This window comes from Melozone crissalis, unplaced genomic scaffold (assembly GCF_028551555.1).
Source record: "Melozone crissalis strain CALT ecotype California unplaced genomic scaffold, PUWL_Pcris_2 ptg000013l_1, whole genome shotgun sequence".
Lineage (NCBI taxonomy): Eukaryota > Metazoa > Chordata > Aves > Passeriformes > Passerellidae > Melozone > Melozone crissalis.
In genome coordinates, this window is record NW_026535791.1 from 33,303,383 (window position 1) to 33,327,145 (window position 23,763).

The 23,763-nt window shown below is 38.3% G+C and overlaps 1 protein-coding gene across 5 annotated transcripts in view; it reads left to right on the forward strand.

Annotated features, from left to right (window-relative positions):
* The window catches only part of GPC5 (glypican 5), a 588,801-nt gene that overhangs the window by 471,505 nt on the left and 93,533 nt on the right, over window positions 1-23,763 (forward strand). The window contains exon 8 of one of the 5 annotated variants that reach the window (XM_054271915.1): window positions 46-266. The exons of the other annotated variants lie outside the window; for them this stretch is intronic. Coding sequence (XP_054127890.1) covers window positions 46-77 — 32 coding nt within the window. The 3' untranslated portion in view covers window positions 78-266. Of the gene's footprint in view, window positions 1-45; window positions 267-23,763 lie in introns of those variants that run through there. 5 annotated transcript variants of the gene reach the window in all.

The following is a 23,763-nucleotide window of genomic DNA, read 5'->3' on the forward strand; positions in this document are numbered from 1 at the left end:
ATTTTCTCCTGTGGTGACTATGAACTTGCTTTTATATTCTTCCAGGGATACAGATGGAAGCCATGTGGACACCCTAGAATCTCTAAAATTTCACTCAAAACCTATTCTTAGGCAACTGAACTCACTATTGGAAAAATTTGATTTACAATTAGAATTTTATAGGAGATGCCAAACAGACCACAGCAAGCACCAGCTCAGAAAATGAGCTATACATCTCCATTGATCTTTCTTCACATACATGAGTTATCCAAGGGAAATGTTTTGGTTACAACCTCCTGGCCATATATGTAAAATTTCAAATGGGATTTTGGCTGCCTTTAACCTTGTAATAAAATTAAAGCTGTCAAGACACACAGAACTCTATTGTTTTTCATTTTAATATATTAACACAGAATCACATCATTGTTAGGATTGGAAGAGAGCTCTGGAGATCATCCAGTCCAAAACCTCTGCCAAGGCAGGGTCACCTAGAGCAGGAGACACAGGAATGCATCCAGGGCGGTTCTGAATATGTCCAGAGAGGAAGACTCGGTGACCCACAGAGGCTTGGCAGCCTATTCCAGTGTTCTTCCACCCTCAATCTAAAAAATTTTTTCCTCATTTGAAATGAGACTTTTGTTTTAGTTCATGGCCATTGTCCCTCATCCTGTTGCTGGTTGCCACTAAAAAGAGTCTGGCACCATCCTTTGGCACACACCTTTGAGATATTTATGTGCATTGATGAGATCCTCTCTCAGTTTTCTCTTCTCTAGACTAAACAGGCCCAGCTCCTTCAGTCTCTCCTCATAAGAGATGCTCCAGACCTCTCATCATCTTTGTGGTCTCCAATAGACCCTCTCCAGTAGTTCTTTTTCTCTCTTGTATTGAGGATCACCAGAACTGGACACAGCACTCCAGATGTGGCCTCACTAGGGCTGAGTAGAGGGGCAGGATCATCTCCCTGGATCTGCCAGCCACACTCTTCCCAATGTATCCCAGGACACCTCTGGCCTTCCTGGCCAGAAGACCACACTGCCAATTAATTGCTAACTTGTCATCCACCAGGACTCCCAGGTCCTTCTCTGCAGAGCTGCTCTCTAGGAGGACAGCCCCCAACCCGTACTGGCACTTGGGGTTATCCTTTCCCAGGTGCAGGATCCTACCCTTGCCCAGTATTTATCCCTGGGGAATGCAGGTGACTAAAAGACTCCAACAAAATCCTACTCCACAGATCACAGCCCTCTGAGCTCTGCCATTTAGCCAGTTCCCAGTCCACCTCACTGTCCATCTAAACCAAACTTCCTAGCTTACTTATGAGGATGTTGTGGGAGACAATGTCATAAGCCTTGCTGAAATCAAGGCAGACAACATGCACTGCTCTGTCTTTGTTGACCCATCCTGCCATGTTACCATAAAAAGCTATGAGATTGGTCAGCATGATTTCCCCTTCCTGAATGCATGCTGGCTACTCCAATGACTTTCTTTTCCTCATCCTTGGTAATGACCTTCAGAATGATCTGCTCAATCACTTTTTCAGGGATGGGGGTGACAATGACTGCTCAGTATCCTCCTTCTTGCCCTTTTTGGAGATGACATTGGCCTTCCTCTATTCATTAGGTACTTCTCCCATTCTCCATGATTTTTCAAAGATGATGGTGAGCTGCACAGAAACATCTGCCCGCTCCTTTAGCAGCCATGGGTGCATCCTATCAGGGCCCATGGATATATGGATGTTTAGTCTGCCTAGCCAACCCATAAGACAAACCCTACAACCACGGGGCAGTCTTCTTTTCTCCAGCCTTCTTCTCTTACCTATGAGATCTGGGATTCATGAGGGCTGAGCTCAGCAGTAAAGACTGAGGCAAAGAAGGTACTCAGTAATTCTGCCTTCTTGTATCCTCCCTTACCAGAACGCCCACATGATTCAGCAGCAGCCCTGCATTTTCCTCAATCTTCCTTTTACTGCTGATGTTCTTGTAGAAGTCCTTCTTCCTGTCTTTGATGTCCTCTGCCAGACTCTATTCCAAGTGGGCCTTGGTCTTCCTCATCATATCCCTGCATATTCTGACAGTGCTCAATATTCCTCACACATGGTGTTTCCTGTTTCCCACATCCCATAAATTGTTTTCTTCTGTTTGAGATTGACTAGAAGTTCCCTATTCATCCATAAAGGTCTCCTGCCCCCTTTGCTTCATTTCTTGATCATTGGGATACACTGGTCCTGATCTTGGAGGAAATGGTGCCTAAATAATGACCAGCTCTCGTGGCTCCGTTTCTCTTCTAGAGCCCTAGCACACAGGATTCCTCTGGGTAGATCTCTGAAGAGACCAAGCCAGCTCTCTGTAAATGTCGGTATCTAGTCCCAGCTATTGCTTGGCTTCCTCCAAGCAGGATCCTGAGTTCCACCACCTCATGGTCACAATAGCCAGGACTGTCTCAATCTCCACATCTTCAACCAGTCCCTCCTGGCTTGTTGGAATAAGACCCAGCAACACACCTCTCCTCACTGGTGCCTTTACCACTTGTACCAAAAAGTTTTCTTCAGTGATCTGCAGGAATTTCCTGAGTGTCAAACCTTTTTGTCCCTCCAACAAATATGAGAGGGGTTGATGTCCCCCAGGAGAACCAGGGCCCATGAACACAAAGCGAATTCCAGCTGTCCACAGAAAGCCTCATCAACCTCCTCCTCCTGATCAGCTGGACTGCAGTGAAAACCCACAAAAGTTGTCACCCTTATTTCTTAGGACGTCCTTTAATTCTTACCCGTAAGCTTTATCTCCTTCATCTGTGCCTGGGTAGAGCATTCCAGTTGTTCTCTGATATAAAGAGCAACTCTACCACCTCACCTCATGACAAGCTCTCTTTAGAAAGTATATGGTCATCCATGGCAGTATGGATGAAAGTATATGGCCCCCAGTCACCTGAGCTATCCCAACATGTCTCTGCAATTCCGCCTCACACAGATCTGTAGCTCTTCTTGTTTATTCCCCATGCAGCCTGCATTTGTGTGCAGTCATTTCAGGCAGATAATGAAAGCATGAAGGTTCCCTAGAAGGGTTTAAGAGGAACATCAAAAATGGTTTTTCTCTCTGAATTCTTTACCGCGCCATTCTTCTGTGCCTTACTCTGTTTGTATTATTACTATTACCTCCTTCAGCTTTCTCGACAGCTGCATTTTTGTAGTTCAGTAGGTATTTGAGTACATATAATTACCTCTAAGAATCCACAAATTAGCTTTCTGCTTTTACTAACTATTTCTAAAAGTCAGCTCAAAGTTTTGTTATAAGTGTTCTGGACTATATGTGTGGCTTTTTCAGAAAAAATTATACTCCCTTTTGGAGGTATTACTCCCTTTTTAGACAGCATGGTCTGAATAGACAAATTGCTAGTGTGGCCCCTAACTGTCACAGTGTGCATAGGCTAAAGAGAAGGTTGCAAGGAAGAAATCACCTGATTCAATGGGACTGAATTTTTAAATTCTCAGTAAAGATACATAGGTCCATTGATTCACTGAATTATTATGCAGAAAAAATACAAAGCCAAGGCACAAGCAATTCAAATTAACGTGTCTTCAGTGAAGAAAGCAATGAGAAAATTTCTGATTCCTTACCACACATTTATTCTGGAAAAAAAAGAACTCATACAATTATAAAATAACGTTGAAAAATCAATAAGTAAAATTTATTTTATATTAAAAATATAGGATACAATGTCTACAACATTTCTGTTGCAATAAATTAGAGGCAGAAAATTTTGATGTAAGATTTGCTTATCAATAGCTATTTCTGCTTTAATTTTCAAGTTGATGCTGCTATAGAGACACAACCACTCTTTTAAAGAAATTTAATTTGCAGATCATATACATATCTCTTCTGCAGTCTGTCTGTAGCAAGACTGCCTGCTCAGTCAGCTCCATCAGATGGTGCACGTTGAATCTGCCTTATCCTGCTCTCTTCCTCACCTACAAACAGGGAAAAGAGAGCAGCCTTTTTACTTCTTAGGCCAATATGTATGGTCGTGCCTAGATTTGTTAATGTAGAAAGGAGGGAACTGAGCCAGAAAGTTTCTCTGGTGCCTATGAGTGAACCCAGAGAAATATTGCCTATTACACTTGCCTCATGTGAATGCTTAGAAAAATTAATATTTTTGGATGTAATATATGCACATGAACAAACACAAAAGGTCAAGTATACATCTGGCAAATGGAAGTAATGTAAATTCAGCAGCTTGGATCCATCTAAATAATCTGTAACTTGGGGATACTTTGTTAAAAAAATATCCTTTCTCCTCAGTGTTATGGAAACTCCCAAGTCACAGTATGGTACTATTCTACAGATTCTTAAGCTTTGCATTTTCTAAGCAGATAGACACTTGAAAAGAAAAGCAGATAGAAAAAAAAAAAAAAAAAAAAAGAAAAGCAGATAGACATCTCTAAGCCTTGAAATAATTGCAGAGGCATTTAATCAAAATTTCTTAGCCATGAAGCATACGAAAAAATACAGAACACTACCTATCTGCTTTAATGTCATTACTCATACCTGTCCTGTTTGCCTTACTGTACTTAAAGCAACTTGCTGTAAAAATAATGATTCTGATTCTGGCTGATGTATGGTATACTCTATGTGTGCTTTAATAATATACATGCTGTGGTAAGCTATAGTGTTAGAAACATGCTGTGAACAGCTATGATCCTTGTCTGAAGTTGGTAAGGTCTGACACAAACACCAGCTGTAGGCAGCCCATGTGGAACCAGGACTTTAACCATTTCAACAAGAGTAAGAATTGCTTCCTATTTGTAGCATTGCAGAGCTAATGCTAATATACACTGCCTGTTACATGAGCATGCTCACATCTTCATCAGTATTGAGTCACCCCCCTTCTTCATTATTTTTTTCTGGAATTGAAGTGCACATCCTTGCAGCACTGTTATGCTACCTCCACCAGAACAAACGCATATTTATACTTCTTTTTTCCTCTATGAAAATTTAAATAGCTGTACATAACATCATGCATGCCAACATATGCCTATGAGCCGTGGCACATGCATTTACAAGGCAGAAATAGAAAAGCTATTAGGAGTCCATGTAGCCTTAGAAAAATTGTTCTGTAAGACAGAAGATAAAAAAAAAGTGTAAGCTGTTTTGTAGATGTAATTTTTCACATCATCCCACAGATTGCTTACCTAATAATTTTTTAATATATATACAGTATATATTAAAAATCTGTTAATTATTTTAAAATGTTATTGCAATGCTTAGGATAAATCACTTAAACTTTCAGGTTTTTAACTGCTGAAGATGTGATAATAATCAGAGTATTCTTTTACTCTGATTCTTGTTTTGTTTGGTCTTCTTTTTTTTTTTTTTTTCAAGAAAGCTTCCACCACTTGCATATAATAACCACAGAATTCTATTTCTTTCTCCAGTACATTGTTTAAACTCATTCATTTTTTTAAGAGTGAGTAGTGTGTCCCTGTCATAAAACAAGATTTGGGCTGGTTTTTTGAGTAGCCTGGGGTTATCTGCCTGTGTTGAGATGCATGAATCCCACCTGTGACATCAAAACTCTTGCCCTATTTAGCCAGAAACTAACAAAGCATGTGTCCTAAGAATCTCATAAGAATCAGCTATAGAGTCTATCAGTTTCCTAATTTTAACAAAAGCACAGTTTTTCTTCAAAGGGAATTGATCTTATGACACTGAGCTTGTAGGCATATTATATTTACTTTTAAGTGTTCTTCAATGAAATATCTTATTGACTTGAAAGGTTTTATCTGGCAAATTAGTCTTGCTCTATTTCTGAAAGATTCTCTTATAAAGTCTTGTGACTTTCATGGAAAACAAACAGGAAAAATATTTCAAGTTATCTTTATGCATATTAGACTGACACCTTTGCTTTAAATGCTAGATCAAGGCTGTTTGATGTCCAACCCTCATGTAGCCACAACTAATCTGACTGTGCTTTCAAGGGACCCACTGATAGTAAGGTGAGAATCCCACACTGCTGCTCTTCAGAAGCTGAGGAGGGGTAGCATATTGTTGAGAAAAATGAAGCATTGTTGAGTGCAGAAGAGTTCACACAGTCTGATGATGCACAATCCCTGCACAGGCAGCACTCTGAGGACTCCAGACCCCATGACAGCTAATCGCCTTCCTGAGAGAGCATTCCTGGACATCTAGCCTTCAGACATTCCTTCTTTCTGCTGCAAAGTTAAGTTTGAACAAGCATATCTTAAGAGATCACGATCATATTTTTTTAAACAGATACATTTGATCTTCAATGGATGGAAACTATTTGTTATTTTGTCTGATATGACAGAATACTGGTTCCTTTACTTGCTTAAAAATTACAGAAACATAATCACAGAATGGTTGAGGTTGGAATGGACCTCTGGAGATCTTTTGGACCAACCCACCTGCGCAAGCAGGGCCATTTAGAGATGCTTGCCCAGGACCCTATACAGACAGATCCTGAATACCTTCACAACCTCTCTGGGAAGTCTATGGCAGTTCTTAGTCAGCCTCACAACCCAAAAGCATTTTCTGATTTCATTGCCTCTGGTCCTGTCACTGGCACCACTGAAAAAATTAATCAGGTCCACCCACAGGCTTTCTGTTCTTCCTGTTCTTTCGTCTATACAGTCTCAGATCTCTCAGCCTTTATTCACAGAGGAATATTCCAGCCTCTTTGGCATCATCTTCATGGCCCTTCGCTGGACTGCCTTTGTTTTGTCCATGGCTTGCACTGGGAACCCCAGAACTTCAGGTGTGGCTGCACAGTGCTGAGTATAAGGGCAGGATCACCTTCCTTAACCTGCTGGCATCACTCATGCTAAGGCAGCCCAGCATACCGTTGGCCTTCTTTGCCACAAGGACACATTTCTGGTTCATGTTTAGTCTAATGGCAGAAGGACACTGAGGTCCTTTTCTGCCAAGCTGCCTTCTGGCTGTTCCAGTGCCTGGAGTTGTTCCTCCCCGGGTGCAGGACTTTGTGCTTCTCCTTGCTGAACTCTATGAGGTTCCTGTTCCTATTTCTCCATCCTGTCTAAGTCCCTCTGGCTGGCAGTGAGTGTCTCTGATAAATTGGCCCCTCCTCCCAGTCTGATGTCATTAGCAAACTTGCTGAGCATTCACTCTTACCCATCTTCTGCATCACTAAGGATGTCACACAGGACTGCACCCAGTATTGTCCCCTGGTGAACACCACTCTAACTGGACTTTGTACTGCCAATCACCACTGTTCAGACCCAGCCACGAGGTCACTTTTCAGTCTGTCTCACAGTCTCCTTGTCCAGCCAGTACATGAACAGCCTCTTTGTGCACATCTCCTGGCGGACAGTGTCAAAGATCTAACTGAAGTCCAAGTAGCATCCACCACTTTCCCCTCATCTACCAGGCCAATCACTTCATCATACAAGTTTATTAAGTTGGTCAAGCATGGCTTCAACTTGAAGAATCCACAATGACCACTCTTGAGATTTTCCTTTTGTTAATGTGCCTGGAAATTGTTTCCAAAATTATCTACTACATCATCTTCCCTGGGAACAAGGTGAGGCTTACCAGTCTGAGTTCCTTGTGTCCTCCTTCTGCCCTTTCTTGAAGGAGGTAATATTTACTTTACTCCAATCTTTGGGCAAAATAGATTTTTGGATCTGGACCCAAATAAATGTACTCTGTATTGTCTTACTAGAATATAATTCTCAGTGCAGCATGCTCAGACACTAAACATAAAGGTTAATATTTTGTAGGCATCATTTTATCATAAGTGAAATTTTTGTTTGGTGTGCTAATTTGCATTTCAATGCTTCTCTTGTTACTATGTTTCCAAATTATTATCTGCATGTGGCTTTGTGTCACTCAATACATTATAAAAAAATCCTGAAAATAGATACATTTAGAGAGTGCTGTAGTGTATTTTTATCTGTGAAAACGACACTTTATTTATTTTTGTAATAAAGCTGTTTAAAGAACAAAGTTAATATATAGTCCTTGCGCAGTACAAGCCAAGACTTATTCTTGCAAATGTCTACATATGTGTTTAGTAATACTTGCAGGAGAATAAATATTTATCGAGTACTCTGGATTATTTTAAGGATAAATTAAAATTTGTCTTTCCAAAACTGTAGGTTCTGAAACAGCCTTCACATAAAATTAGCAGAACAACAAAGGCAGTTTGTTTTTAAAGAGTCTTAATGCTTTTCAGATTGGCTAATGTAATTGCAGGCATATAAAGTACAGAACTCAACCACTCAGGACATGTCCTTTGCTCTTATTTAGTAGACTTGTGCACATATATGGTAAATAGGTTTATCTTTGTAAGTGTTTGTGAGATCAGAGATTTAATACTTGTTGTATAGTTCATTTTTAAGAAGCCTGCTGTCTTAACTTAAAAACTAACTTTAAAAATTTGTCCTTCCTGATGTATGTAGAGATTCTCTGTCATTACATCTTGTAAAACACTTTTCAGACTACTTCAAAAAAGAAAGTATATAAAAGGTTAACACAATACTTATTTTTAGCTTCACATTCCTGTGAAAAAATGGCAATTTGACTGTATTAATTGTGATTTGAAACCAGATAAATAATAAATAGTTCAAGTGATAATTACCTTATTTCAATATTTACAGAAAACTGGCACTTCATCATAATCAAAGCACATTGAGAATTGTCTTATTATCTACAGGAGTGCCTGGTTTCTATAAATATTGAAATTTGGTAATTATCTCTAGCTCTATTTCTTCCTTATCTACTTTTCAGAATGAAGCAAATAGAAATATCATTTAGTTATTAACATTTTCCAAATGCGTATCTGGTTTCTTTTTAATGAGAGTGCATATGTAAGGAATGCTAATTGCAAAATAAGGTCAATGAAATGGAATGGAATATCTTTGTATCAGAGACATCCAAAAGAATGGGTTAAGAACTTCTTATTCAAATAGCTAGATTTAGCCTGAGTCCATTTCTAAAAGGTAAAACCTCTTCACTAAGAGACCTATCTTGACAAAAAGGAGTGATTGATATACATGTATCATGAAATGAACCCCCTTTTTTTTTTCTCTCTAGCACATATTGAGCCAGGTTGCACAGAGTCATTCAGTGTGCTTTACTGAGTCAAGCAAAAAGATGACATTTCCCCAGCTTGTTTATCCCTTATCAGACCCTGTGGGACAGGGCAGACAGGACCTGACTGGGCCTATAAGTTGCAATTGTGTTTTTGCCTCTTTATGATCACGCCGATCTGTGCCTCAAATTATCAAGAAGAATTTATCTGTAACAGAAATTTATAGAAATCTGTTAAACTCTCATCCTTCACTACACAAACTCAAGTAATGAAATGTTGTGAAAAAATTTTTGTATGGTCTTAAGGGAGCCATTCACAACCTGAAAACAGGGTACAGGCGACTCCACATCAGTATTAGGTGCAGTTAGTTACAGATCTTTTCAGTGTCCTAACTTCAAAATCTCTTCTTTTGTCACTGTACTTGGACACACTCTGGAGTCCAGCTCTAGTCTGTAGGGATCTTTGGACATGTCTGTATCAGGCTCAAACACTGTCCAGTGACTGTCCATATAACTTAATTATTTAGCTGCTCCTCATCAGGTTTGGTTCAGGTTTGCACACTCCTACACATGCTGGGGCAAAACATGTAAAGACTGTTTCTGAGGGTAATTTAGATTGTTTATTTACAGCTTTATGTACTTGTTATCCATATTCATTTTTGTTCTTCTTAAACTAGATGCACTGACCAATAAAATTTTTAATGAGATTGATTGGATGGGACTCACATTATCTTCCCTGCCAATGGACTTTATTATCTTAGCATAACTGAACTGAAACCAGGAGTCTTTTTTTGAAAGAATATAGTAGAATCAAAACAATTAATCTGTATGTAGATGTCAATGACTCATAATACGTATTTTGAGAGTGGATAAGGTTAATCCCACCCTTCCCTGTTTTCTTAGCTTCTTCTTTTAATCTTTAATTCTCATTATGATATATACTATTGTTAGAGATGAACACCCTTCACATCCTTCAAAAAATTATTGTTCATCTGCCTTATAGATCAGTTCAGTTAATCTGTACTTCTCAAATTCTTCCACCCCTAAAAAAGAATCACTTGAAATAAAAGAAGTCTCTGATCTTTTTTACCACCTTTCACCACACAGATACCATTATAGAACTGTAATTTTGTTACAGCACTGCTGATGTTACGGCAGTTCAGCATGAAATGATGCCATAATTAAGACCACACAAAATAACATTAATTCCCTTCCTTCTTTAAGATTCAAGTACCTACTGACTTAGATAAGACAAATGTGCATTTTTGGCATTTATTGTATCTTTCCATTAGAAAGAGCAATGTAGGTAAAAACCCCATTATTCATAACTTAGTGATATATAGCCAGTCCAAGCTGTCTAAAGAGATAAAAATCTGTGGAATTATTTTCCCAAATCCCTGTCATAATGAAAATTAATTCTAAGTTCTTATGCAAATATTGTACTGCTGAAACTGGTAACAAAATTGTTTGAGTATCCCCTTGCTGTCATTTCATTTTAAGTCTTCTACTGTGGGAAGGCTGAGAGGAAAGCTACTTCCCTGATTATTCCATATATTACAGAAGATAAATACAAATATCAGTCCCTGTGCACTTTTCAGCAACAGGAAAGCTATGAAATTCCTGCATTTTCTTCTGTGGCCTTTGAGGCAGGAAGAATGAAATCAGGAAGACATAATTTCAGCTTAATATATGATGAGCAAAATCAGAGGTGCAATTTATAAAAGGAAACCAGAAGTGAAGAACACAAAGGGTGCCCTTTCTATGAGCAACTCCTGCTATTAAAAATTACTTAAATATATAAAACCAGTAATATATCAGGTCTAGGATAGTTTAACAAGTAATAGGGCTGAAAAATCAGCACTGTGAAAATGCATAATAAATCTTTGCAATACCTCTTTTGTATAAGTAAATCTGTGATTTTTAGTCTCAAATTATATGTAAAGGAATGAAGCCTTTCTTCTTCTCCTTGCCTTGTTGCACCCTTTATCCCACTGTAGCAGAGACACACATAAAACAGGCTCTAGACAGGAAATATACGATGGAAAATAACATGAAAACCCAACTCACTCAGTAATGTTACATCTTGCATACAACAAACATAGTAACATATTATGTAGCATGTGCCCCTCTCTGTACTCCTACAAGTTCCTCACTCTTAATTCTGACACGTTCTTGTCAAGCAGTGGCAAAAGCTGCCCTGGCAGACAAATGTCTCTGCAGAGCCTTCGAAGAGGGGCCTCACAAACAGCATCTCAACACTTCAAGGGCTTGGGCAGAACAAAGATCTGTCTATCCACCACTCCAGGCAATCCTATCACAGAAATATAGTCCTGAAATCCAGTTCCTGAAATTCTGCATCCACCTTAATCCACAAAAGGCTTTTCCAGTCCTGCTAATACACAATATCTATAGCAAAGTGTAAAAGCCATAAATTATAATGTCCCATAAAAAGAGACACGAACTTGTGGGTGTATTCAGCAAAGTCACCTAATAAAAAGTGACATATTCCAGATTTCTATACAGTTTTCCAAGTTTCTCAAGGCAGCTTTATAAATGTGGTTTTATTACTTTGGCAAGTGAAGACTGTATGTTCAAATAAAGAACATTGCAAATATTATGTGTTTTTATAAGGAATCAGAATGAAAGTATAGCAGAGCATCTTGACATCAGAATCTCAAAATTTAACAACATGATATTTATCCTTCAGAAATAGAAAATTGGACTCGTGCTATGAAACTGATGACAAATATTATTTCTTTTCAAAGTACAATTGCACTATCTTCCTGCTACAAATAATTAAAAAATGTGTTCTAAGCTTCATATTTAATATTTTAAAAACAAGGAGTATCAATTTCAAACAATTTTTCCATTTTAAAATGTTACACAAGATGTAGTCTTGACTTAACTGCAGAAGATGAAAGGCTTAAATCAGAAACAGATAATTCAAAGTGTATTAAAGGCTTGTCTGTCAATGACTCAGGAAAAATTAATACATTATAAGCATGCATAACTTACAACAGGTTAACAGAAAGGAATAATTTTCACATATTAACTACTGCTAATGCATTCTCTTTATTTAAAAGATGCATATTTCATTATAAATGGCTTACTGAATTATGAGATGGCTTTTATATCTCTTTATTTCATTTTGAGCGTGTTAAAGTTTATTGTATCCTGCCAGCAACTACCACAACGATCCTTATTTCACTTCCAGAAAATGTTTTCATTACACATTCCTTCTAAGTATATTTAAAGTATCTACAATGAATTTTGAAATATGAAAATAAATTTTATGTTATCACATTGGGATTTTGTGTCAAACAAAGGTACATTGTTGATGCTTAGAATTATAGTTTTTATGAGTTTGTCTATTTTTATATCCATGTGCAAATGTACACCTGTTACTAATACTGTAACTGATGTGTGGAGGGCTGGCTGAAGGGCAGAGTCCTTCACAGGGGCTGTAGTGAGCGGGGCTACATCTGTCTGGTGACCAGTGACATTCCTCAGAGCTCAGTTCTGGGGCCAGTCCTCTTCAATCAGCAATCTGGATGCAGGACAATGGAATATGCCATTAGGAAGTTTTCTGACAACACCAAACTGGGAGCTCCTGCTGGCATCCCTGAGGGACAAAAGGTCTTGCAGGGTGATCTGCATACATTGGAGCATCAGCATGAAATCTAACAAGTCCATATGCTGGATTCTGTACCTAGGACAGAGTAAGGCTGGGCAAAAGTAAAATTTGGGAGAACAGACGCTTGAGGCCTTCTGTATTCAGCACTGCCACAGCCTCACCCAGAGTGCTGTGTGAGTGCTAAGGCCCACCATTTAAGAAGGATATTGAATTCCTTCAATGCGTAGAGAAGAGGGCAGCAGTTTTGCTGAAAGGACTGGAAGTCTTGTCCTGTGAGGAGTGGCTGAGGACTTTGGGCTTGTTTAGTTTGGAGAAGGGAGGCTGAGGGGCCATCTCTTCCCTCTACCTTCTTGGGGAGGCGCAGTGGAGAGGGAGGAGCTGATCTCTCCTCCCTAGGATGAGATGATAGAATGTGTGGGAATGGTAAACCCTGGAAAAGGCATCCTAGACAGGGGGGCAATGCCCCACTGATTAGGAGATGCCCTTTCTCAGCATTCTTGGTCAGCCCTGAAATGCTCAGGTAGTTGAACTAAAGGGTTGTTGTAACTTCCTCTCAAATTGGAACTATTCCATTTATTCTATTACAGGCTATGCTATGCTACTCTATAAATAAAAGAAAATACAGCTGATACTGCTTATGAAGCGTAGAGACTGACCATATCATTATCAGGGAAACACACAGGATGTGTTTAAGTTGCTTAAACATTTGAGATGCTTTCCCACGTGCTGCCAAGCCTCCAGCTGTGAGTCCGGAAGAATACAGCTCTGTTGTAGGTCTAGCATAATGTCTGTCATGTCTGAGAAAACGCCCCTGGGTACTTAAAATGGCATGATATCCTTTGGCCTATGTATCTGAATAGCCCACTCATTGAATCATTCCCTTACCCCTCATGGAGGTATTCCTTGAGTCTCTGTTGAATGTGGTGGTAATTTAGACATATATAGCTCATGTGTAAACATCTGACTCTTAATAGTAGGGCAGGTTGAACCTCACGTCCACTGCTTACCACTGAGTGATTTCCCTATGATTATACTCCTTCATATCACCTAGAGTTGAAGTCAGAAGATGTTTGATTTCTTTGCCCCATAAATATGAGGTTATCATTAATTTCTCAAATGCCTAAAATACAATACATGTGACTGAAAATTTGGCTGGGTAAGAGTGATTACCTATACTAGACCACAAATTTTTATCCCTAAAGTGATCCTATAGGTATAAGGTGATTTGAAGACAACTCTAGGTGAAACAGTTCCCTCAAGACAATTCAAAAGGGAGAGGAAAATGAGTTTTATTATTTTGTTTTCAATAAATGCCTCTATTGTCTTCATTCTTTGTTCATAGCTGTCTTGTTAGGTTTTGGAGATTTTAGCACCACAGTACAATTGAAACTAGGACATCAAAAAAGATTAACCAAAGATTGAGTTGGCACAAGAGTTTTTTCTGACATGTACTAAAAGTAAATGCCCAGAGAAAAAACCCAACAGCATATGGTAATACTTCTTCAAGCCTACAAGATTTCCTGAGGCAGAAAAGGTTTGTATGGATTTTTCTGACATGAATTTGTCTAGTCTTCCTACAAGCCCATTTACATTTTTATCATCCACAATACTTTGTGTCAAGGTGATACACACTCTATCTGTAACCATGTTTTGAACCTGACAGCTGACAGCTTCATTTGATGCCTACTACTGCCTTTGCTGTCAAGGGGCAGAGAACAACAGATCAGTTTTCTACATGCTCTATCATTTCCCCCTCAGTCATTTCTTCTTCAAGCAGAAGAGTCCCTGACTACTTATTTATTCCTTGTAAAGACACTGTCTCATACTTCTCATATTCTTTGTTGTCCTTCTTTTAACCTTATCCAGTTCCTCTCTATCATTTTGTTTTCTGGGTACTTGGAGTACAGACAGTTGGCAAAATGCTTTATGCAGCTTTGCAATTCCATTGTCCACTTTTTTTTTTTCTATGCTTCATTTCTAAAAAATCAGTAGTTATTGTTACTGAGATTCACCTAATATCTCAATGATTTTCTCTGGTCTAACTTCAGGATCATTTCTTTGACTGATAAAAATTTACTCAAAATTCAAAAGGGAAAGTGATTCTTTGTCACAAACATCACCTTATATTTACCTACACTGGCTGCATTTTCCTAGCTATTTTCTTCCCTAATCCCCTAAAATGCTTTCTTGGATCCTTCATAGTTGACCCCAGTCTTCACTATATCAAATGGCTTAGTAATACCAATATTTTCACTTTACTTTTCACCTCTTTCCCAGGAAATTTATGCATGTTTTGAATGATATGGGGCCCAACACAAAGTCTTTTAGAATATCATTGATGTTCTTGTCCCACAGTGATAATTGTCCATTTACTGCCATTTTCTCATTCTCTTTTTGAACCACCTTTATATATTTACCAAGATCTGTTAGTTTGTACCTTACCTAATAAACTTTTGTGATACACATAGTGAGACAGATCTCTTTCAGCGCTTGCTTGTTATAACCCCAAAAAGTCAGTTGAGACAACATAGGGGTAAAATTCCGTGTATATTCACCTCAAAGAAGTGAGACTAGGTGATAAAATATCTTCCTTGGTCCACAGCTCAGTGAAACTGTGAAGACAGCTTCCATCTGAGAATGAAGAAGAATGTGAAGAGCAGGAACACAGGGGATTCTGTGGCTGTGGCTAGATTGTATTTATAAACTAACAAGCTCATAAAAGTATTACAACTAGTACGTTTTAATATTAAAATGCAATAAAATCATACTGAATCCTCACATTTTCCCCACATGTCCCAGAAGGCTTTCTACAGAATGAATACAAGAACAGCTATGAATCAAGTATAATTCTGGCTGCAATAAATAAGATCAACGAGCAGCCCTAAGGGTAGCTGCAGCACAGTAGTTTACCATCTTTTTTATTAGTTATATAAACAGCCTCAAGATATTTTGTCATGTGGTATCCCCCTGGCATCTTTAAAAAAACTGAAACCTTTTAATCTGCCTGTAAAAGCTTGTAATGTGTAGCTCAGTCTTGCAGCCCTGTGCCTTATCTCCATGTACAGCAAAGGCTAATTTGTCCCCTTTAAGCCTTTCACTGCAACCTGATGCTCTCTTAATCAGCCCCTGAAACTCTGCTCTGTTTATCCTCTTTTACAGAGACAGGTGCAAAGGATTTTATTAATGCAATACCTTCTTAAGTGGTTTAGTTTATCCCTTACTATTGATCCAATGGTTTAAATCCATTAAGAGGGTGTGAATGGACACTTTTATTCTTGCCTTAATAGAATCCATTCCAGAAAAAAATCAGACATAGTATTCTGTCCTCTTCTACAGCATTTTTTCTCTCTAAAACCTGAGACCAAAATCAGATTACAGAACATCTAGGTGCTATGTATTTTGGTTGACATTTGTTTTTCTGTCTGTTAATCTCCAAGCAATTTATTCAGATTTTAAAAGTTCATATATAACATCTTTATAATAATATTCAAATTTTAAATGTGACTGCATACTAAAAACCGGCTGAACTTTTCATACAGGCTGTATGTAACACAAGCCACGGACACACTGGAGAGTCTGCACTGAAGGGTTACAAAGGTGATTAAAGGTCAGAAGTGTCTCATTTGTGAGGAAAGTCAGAGACAGCTAGACTGCTCATCCTGGAGAAGAGAACCCCTAGGGGAAACACCATCAATGTATACAAAAGCCTGAAGGGAGGGCGTGAAAAGAACAGAGATAGGATTTCTTCAGTGGTGCCCAGTGACAGGACCAGCGTCAATGGGCAGAAAGAGAAACAGGAGATTCCCTCTGAATACTAGGAAATAATTTTGATGATGAGGATGATTGATCAATCACTTGCACAGCTTGCCTACATAGGTTGTGCATTCTCCATTCTTGGAGATCTTTGAAAGCCTCCTGAGCAGGTCCTGGGCAACAATCTCTTAGCAGCCCAGCTTGAGAAAAGGATTGGTCCAGATGACCTGCATTAGTCCCTCCCAACCTTTATCTTTTTTAATTCTGTGAAAGGGTTACTGAAAATTCAGTCTTTTGTAATCTGAGCACATAAAATTTTTTTGCGAATGCTTAGAGATCCCATTAATTCAAGATAACACTAATTTTTATCAGTCTGGAGAAGCCTTTGTGGTTTCCACATGAGTTATTACACATAGCAGAGTCAATCCAAACTTTTAGTGCGCTCTGCCCTGGAAAGAAATGCAATGATAGCTTCCTGCCATGAGCATTTTAGCAGCTAAAGTAAACAAGCATAGTAAGAGATGACATTAAACAAGACAGGTGTAATTTTTCTTTGACTTTTTAATACCAATAAATAACAGTAATGAGGTTTTGAGTAGTATCTAACCCCTTTCATGCTTAGCCATGGAAAACACCAAGTCTTCATGACAATGGCAGTAGAACTAGAAAAGCACACCGTCTCCATTAACAAGACCTCAGGGATGCAGGCTGGTTCACTGCCTTTCTTGATGACTTTTTAAGCAGTTATTCCAGCATGACTGTCAAAGAATGAGGCATCTATATGTGTAAAGAAAGAGTGTTTAGAACCATTCAGGCTATTCTAGTGAAAAGCAATATTAAATTAGCAGCCAAGAAAAATACTAGTGTGCTACTTATGGATTCAGTGGAGATGGATGGGATGTGTGCCTGTTTGCATAACAGAGATACATTTGTTAAAGTAAAACAATTCACATACACAGCAGTAGGGGAATAGTTCTACCATAAAATATCTATGGTTTGTAAGCTATTTATCTTTTAAAATATGTAAATTTGCTCTTTAGAGATGAAAATCTTGTTCTTTACCCAAGTTTCATATTTACCTAAGTTTTCTGTGAGTTTTAAAATTTTGCTTGCTCTATAAGGAATTTAGCAACCTCCACGTTATATTTCTCAGAAAAAAAGTACTATTTCCACTGAAAGAGTAGTACTCCCTTCCTGTAAGACAAGAGGAAGTTTGCAGTCTCTTGCACTTCAGTACATGCTCTCAGTGAGGTTATTATGCTGCTATTGGCTCTGCAACAAAGTGAAACCTGGCTAAGTATGAAATAGTTCACTTTAGCTTGTGTGGTGGGCCTAGATTTCTGAAAGACAATATGGTGGTATTTTACATTCCTGCTGTCTTCAGGAGCTCTGTTATTTAAAATCCTCTCGACATCTTTCAGTTTTACAGATGAAATAACCATATATTTACACAAGTGTTTGCAATACCGGAAAATAGAATGGCCTTCAAGTACGAACAGAAGAAACTCAATAAGATGGGAGACAGGTTTTGTGGATTTATTCTTCTTTCCCCTTTCCCCTTGCATCTTCTCACCTTGCAGTCTGGTTAATGTCAGTGTGAGCTGACAACAAACAAATGACATATACCTGCTGCCATGCAGTCACCACGTGCCAGCTGACTGCAGCGGGTGCCAGCTCTCACTGAAGGCAGAAGAAAGAATCCTTCCAGCCTATTTCTCCTTAAAGGATGGGGTTTCTGTCCTGTGAGGATTCAAGTACTTTAAGCAAAGTCCAAAATGCTACAAAAAATGTTTTCAAAGACATTGCAAATATGAGTCATTAATAGTCACAGAATGAAACATGTGAAGGCTTATGCATGAAGAAGATAGTGAAAAGGATTAGGGAAGAAGCCCAGGTTGTTTTTCTTTCTCTCTCAATATCCTCTTTCTCAGGTTTCCACTTGTAACTCCTGCAGTAATTTTTTAGGGTGCTGACAAGGCAGTGCTGGCGGAACTCTATGAAACCTTTTTTCACTAATGCAGGAACTGAACATTATATCAGCTCTTTTTTTTACCAGATGTCAAGGGTATTTGGTTATGCTCCCAACTATTGGAATTGGAGGGGTTACTGTCTAGTGTAATTGCTGCCTTCCTCCATTCTATTATTGCTGCCAGTTTCTACTGAGCCAAATCAATGCTGACAGCTGGCCAGATGCTTCTTGTGCCAGTCAGCAGGATTCTGGTCTCAAAAGAGCATCTGGTTATAAGGAAATTTTGCAGCAAACTATATAGTCAATCTCGTTTTCTAAAAATATCAACATAAACACTGAACAAAAAGTATTTTGTACCTTCACTAATACATTGTGTTTTTTAAATGTGGGGGTGAGCACTCAGCTTTTTCACTAAAGATTCTATTTATATCACATTAATGGAGACTAGTAAAAGTTGCATTTTTTTTGTGAATAAGCTATGTATGCCATATCTATTACAGTCTGTGCAGTCCATAGACTCAAAAGTAGCTGCCTAAAGTATAAGCCAACAGCACAGAACACATTTTCTCTAGTATTTGTTTCACGAGGTCGCAAGTTATTTTGATTTGGAAGAGCTTTGGAACATGGACTCTTCAGATGACTTACACATTTTTGCTACTACCATAGAAATAGCAAATAATAGGAGGGTTTGGTATTTTTGCTGATCAGAACAGTTAGAAAAGTACAACACTTTCCATAGAAGGCATCATTGTGTTCTTATGCAGTTTTTTAAACAAACCTGTATTCATTTTCTTACAACTTATTTTCACTTTACTCACAAAACCTTTCTGAGGGAATAACGAAGAATGCATTATTTCCATATTGTCTTCACTGCTTCTGCTTGACAAGTTAGAGTGCTTCTATATTTCTTAACACAGAAAAAATGCTAAGTATCGATAGGCTGACTGGTTTTCATTTAATAATTTTCTTTCCTCAATGGAAGCAGTTGGCATTATGATCTAAAAATATGTCTGTTCATCCGAGGAGTGAAGAAGAGGAAATAAAAGTTCCATCCAGGGCAAAGGCTATCTACTCTTCCCAGTGTGTTGGTCCATATGTAAGAGGGTATGCTTTGGATGCCTCTGCATGTGCTGGAACACACTCACATGCGTTTCTTGCAAAACTAGAAAGCAGGTACAGCTGGTGAAACCCCACTGAGCCCTCAAAGAGGCCTCCCACTGCCACTTGCATTCAATTGTTCTCACAACACCACGTACAATGGCTTGTTCTGCTTTCATTTTCTGTCATGAAAACAAGCTAATATTGTCCATATATATAAATTCCAGCATCTGAAGTCCACATGCTGAATGTAGTTGTTTCTTCTTTGCTGAGGGTATTTCTGTTGGGGAAAAGAAGATGCCACAAAGTCAGAGCATTTCTGGGGCAATTTGTTTATTGAGTTAACATGATACTTTTTCAACTAAGATATTTATAAATTGCAGCTTCCCTCCAATGGAAGCCTCAGGTTTTCAGCATTTCCCTCTTTTGGACTTATTTTGACAGTATAAAACATCCTTTAGAGTCATTATACTAAATTATACCTCCACTAAAGAAACTCTGATAGAGTTCACAAATATGGTACATTTGAGCTAAAAGCAGCGGCAAGAAGAAAGAGGTGAAACAAGGAATTAAAACTCTTGGTTTCTCATGGGACTTCTCACCATCTCAGTCCTGAGTTATTTCAACTTACTTTTACCATATTCAGAAGGCAGTTACCATATGTCCCCACTTTTTTTTTTCCCTTTAGTCACATGGCTTACACTGAGAACATATGTTAAGTGATTTTTTTTTCTTTCTTTTGTACTGTAAGTGCTGTCTGGTACTAACTTTTATATTACTATATAATGGATTCCTCACAAGTCATTGTTTTTTCCAGTTAATGGAATGTCCTGATTTGAAAATTTTAAATATATCTTGCATTTACATCCCTTCAGAAATAAGGGCACAGGAGTTAAATATCCTGTTCCCTTAACTTCAATTTTATTTCTCCATTTTCATTTTACAGCTGAAAGCCTGGAAATTTTACATCTGTTTACCAATGACCACACACCATTTAATCTGATAATACCAGCCAAATGAATCTCTCTTAAGTGTAGTGCTGTTACATATGTCAGAACTGAGCAGCAGTTATTATTACCCTCAGTGTAAAGGTAGTGAAATTATCTCCTGGGGATAAATTCCTTTAAAGCACCGATTAATATACCTATCTTTTCTTTGCATTGCTACTGCAATCCACTCTGACCAGTGAAAAGCAATTCAGAAGACTTAAACATTGGCCTAACTTTTCTACCTATTGTGTTGGGAGACAGTAATTAAACTCTCTGCATTTCCTCTCCTTTTTGACAAAGTGATTTGAGATTTCATCAAAGAAAAAAGTTCACATGAGCTGTGAATCCTCATTCTGAAGTTAGCAGGAGGTATTTCTGGTTAAACATTTTGCCCACAACCCTTGTTCTTTCTTGTTTCTTCAACGCCTCACCTCTGTGCTACCTTTTCTGTGGGTTTCCTGCCCAGGATTAATCCCAGGATAAATCTATTTACATGTTTTAGATGAGGGCCACCAGCATCCAGAGCGGCACCAGCTGATTGAAAAGCCTATTATTGCTGCTATGGAGACCTGGTTGAAGAAAAAATACTAATTTTTTTATGTCATTCAAAATTGGAGGAAGATCTATGTGAATAGACTAAAAGGCAAGCCAACCCAGGAACAAAAGAGCACCTGTGACTTGATCCTGCACTTGAGGAGATTGGGAAGCATGAATGCATTGCTAGGGATGCTGTGCCAGTACCTGAGAAAGTGTTTGGGAGGACAGCTTGTAGTCTTGAGGAAGTCCAAGGGATCCTGAGCAAGGTGATGAACAGAAAGTTTCAGTACTGTTGTAACCAGCCAAGTGAGTACGACTGACAGATTTCCACTTTCTTAACCATTTTCTGGCCTCTCCTCATGACCTCATGTGTGTTTATTGAGGTGCCTGGACTTTCTGCATGGATTTTTGCCTCTCTTTTCCCCGGGACTGTCTGATTCTGGAGGAGCACCATGCTGTCTCCCCTCCTTGTTCAGGCATCTGGCCTGAGCATAGAGGCAGGTTTTTCTGCTGCTATCACAAATGTTTTGGACAGCAGCAAACAGGCCTGTTAACGTTCTGTCTGCCTGTGCCTTTGCCTGCTTTCTAGAAGCTCAGCAGTGATCTCTGCTCCCCACAGCATTGTCAACATGCATGAAGAGAGCATTGCTTAGGACTATAATACCTGTTCCAGCTGTGCATTTTCAGAATTTGCATAAAGATTACTCTGTGTGGATATCATGTATATTTTGCATGAGAAAACAGTGTGAAGTGACTTATAGAAAGATCTAGAAAAATTATCTGAAAAAAAATCACAAAAAACACTGCCAAACCCCAGGTTTCGCTTTTTGCTGAGCAAAGGGCTTTCCTGGTTAGCATAAATTGAAGTCTAATATGTTCTGTCATAATAGAAGTCGCTATGTATAAGGCAAAGTTAAATTTTTGCATCTTGGTGCTCATTTCCTTAAAAGCAAGGCTCACTCAGAAAATCAGATTATTTCAACTTGACTACCAGTTGAATGACAGGTAAAAACATAGAAATGTTGAAACAACCATCTTTGTAAACTGTAAGTTTTATTTAATTTTTTTTTTCAAAGGCCAATTCAAATTCTATCAAGTGCTCAATGTGATATCATAACCTTTATTTGAGTATCCTTGCTGTGAATTACAGCTCATAAGAGAATTTAAAGTGACAAAACACTAAAGGTATTTTTGTTGGTAGATATTTAAAACATCTGTTTATCCAACTTTCAAGTGAAATATTTCTGAAATGCATGATTTAATGCAAAAAAGGTTTTTGTATATACCTGTTAAATGATTTTTATATTCACTCCTTATATTATTTCATGAGGCCTATGCTATATATACAGTCATTAGGTAACTCCTAATATTGATTTTAGTTTTGCCTGAAGATGGAAGAAATCTTGCAACAAATCTTGAAAATATAGCTAAAACATTGATGAATAGGCAGGCGCTAAATGAGAATAAAAAAATTCTTAAAATACATTTACTATTTTCAGTTAGTTTCTGTGCTTAATAAACTTATAAAATTTAACCATGTGGTATATAGAATTAATTCATTACAGTCCTACTTAATTCAGTATGCACAATTTTGCATTAGCATAAAATCTTTGGGTTTTTTCATCTCAAAATTAAATTCCACTTTAAAATGAATTCAGATTTTTTGGCCGAAGAAAAAGCTATAAGAAAATAAAAGTACATGACTCAAAGTCTCACTTCTACTGTACAAAAGATATTCCATTGAATTTCATTTTGATTGACTGGTACAAGTAAGAAGGTTTGACATTCTGTAAGTAAGGGAAAGATAATACCAGGCAGAGAGAGTTTTGCTGAGGAGCATCCAAATTCTTGGCACTGTACCTCCCTTCTCTGTATCTTGCTGGTTTATGACTATCTCTCTTTTTTTTTTTTTTTTTTTTAATTGAAGACTCTTATGATGTGACTTCTAAGGAAGGTATTCCATTGTAGATCTGAAATAAAAAATTCAGCACTGAAGCTGTCATCATAATCATAATCTGTAATTATAAAACCATAATCTCCATAAATAGGAGGATCTAGCAGAACACAGTGATAAAAACCTGCTCTTGTCAAATGATTAACACAGAGAAAAAGGCACCTCCAAGAAGTGGTTCCCTTTTGTGTGGCCACCATGGGTCTCCCAACAGCAGAGTAAGGACAGGAGCTCAGCTGACGTGGGGCTCCTCAGCACACCTGCAGCCACCCATCTATGGGGTTGGTGACCAGGCTTCAGCTTCTCTGATGGAGACAGAAGTCACAAACCTCTCCTGATGCCAAACTGATGTGGTGACAGCACTGATTTGGGAAGAGGAAGCTGGGTGCTTGTTTCCCAGAGGGATGCTGCAAACACTAGCTGGTCAGTAACCAGCTGTGGATAGTCAAGTATTTAAAAAGTGTGGAGGCAAAAAGGGACAATAAGAACAGTGGTCAGACTTTATTTACTCTGCAGCACTTATTGGCCAAGCTGTGTGTCTTCCTATGGTATTATATCCATTCTGGACCAGAACTTTTTTCTATTTTTGCTACTTTTTTGTGAGGCATGTAAGAGAAAATAGCAGGAGTGCTTTGAATTTTATGTCTATTTTAACAAACGCTTTCAGATATGTTTCTGTCAATTACCTCTTTCATATAAATCAAGCAAGAATTGCATTTCCAATTCATATTCAGATATGTTAACACATCAGATCTCATCATGATTCATCTCATCAGAGAACAGAAGTATTCCAT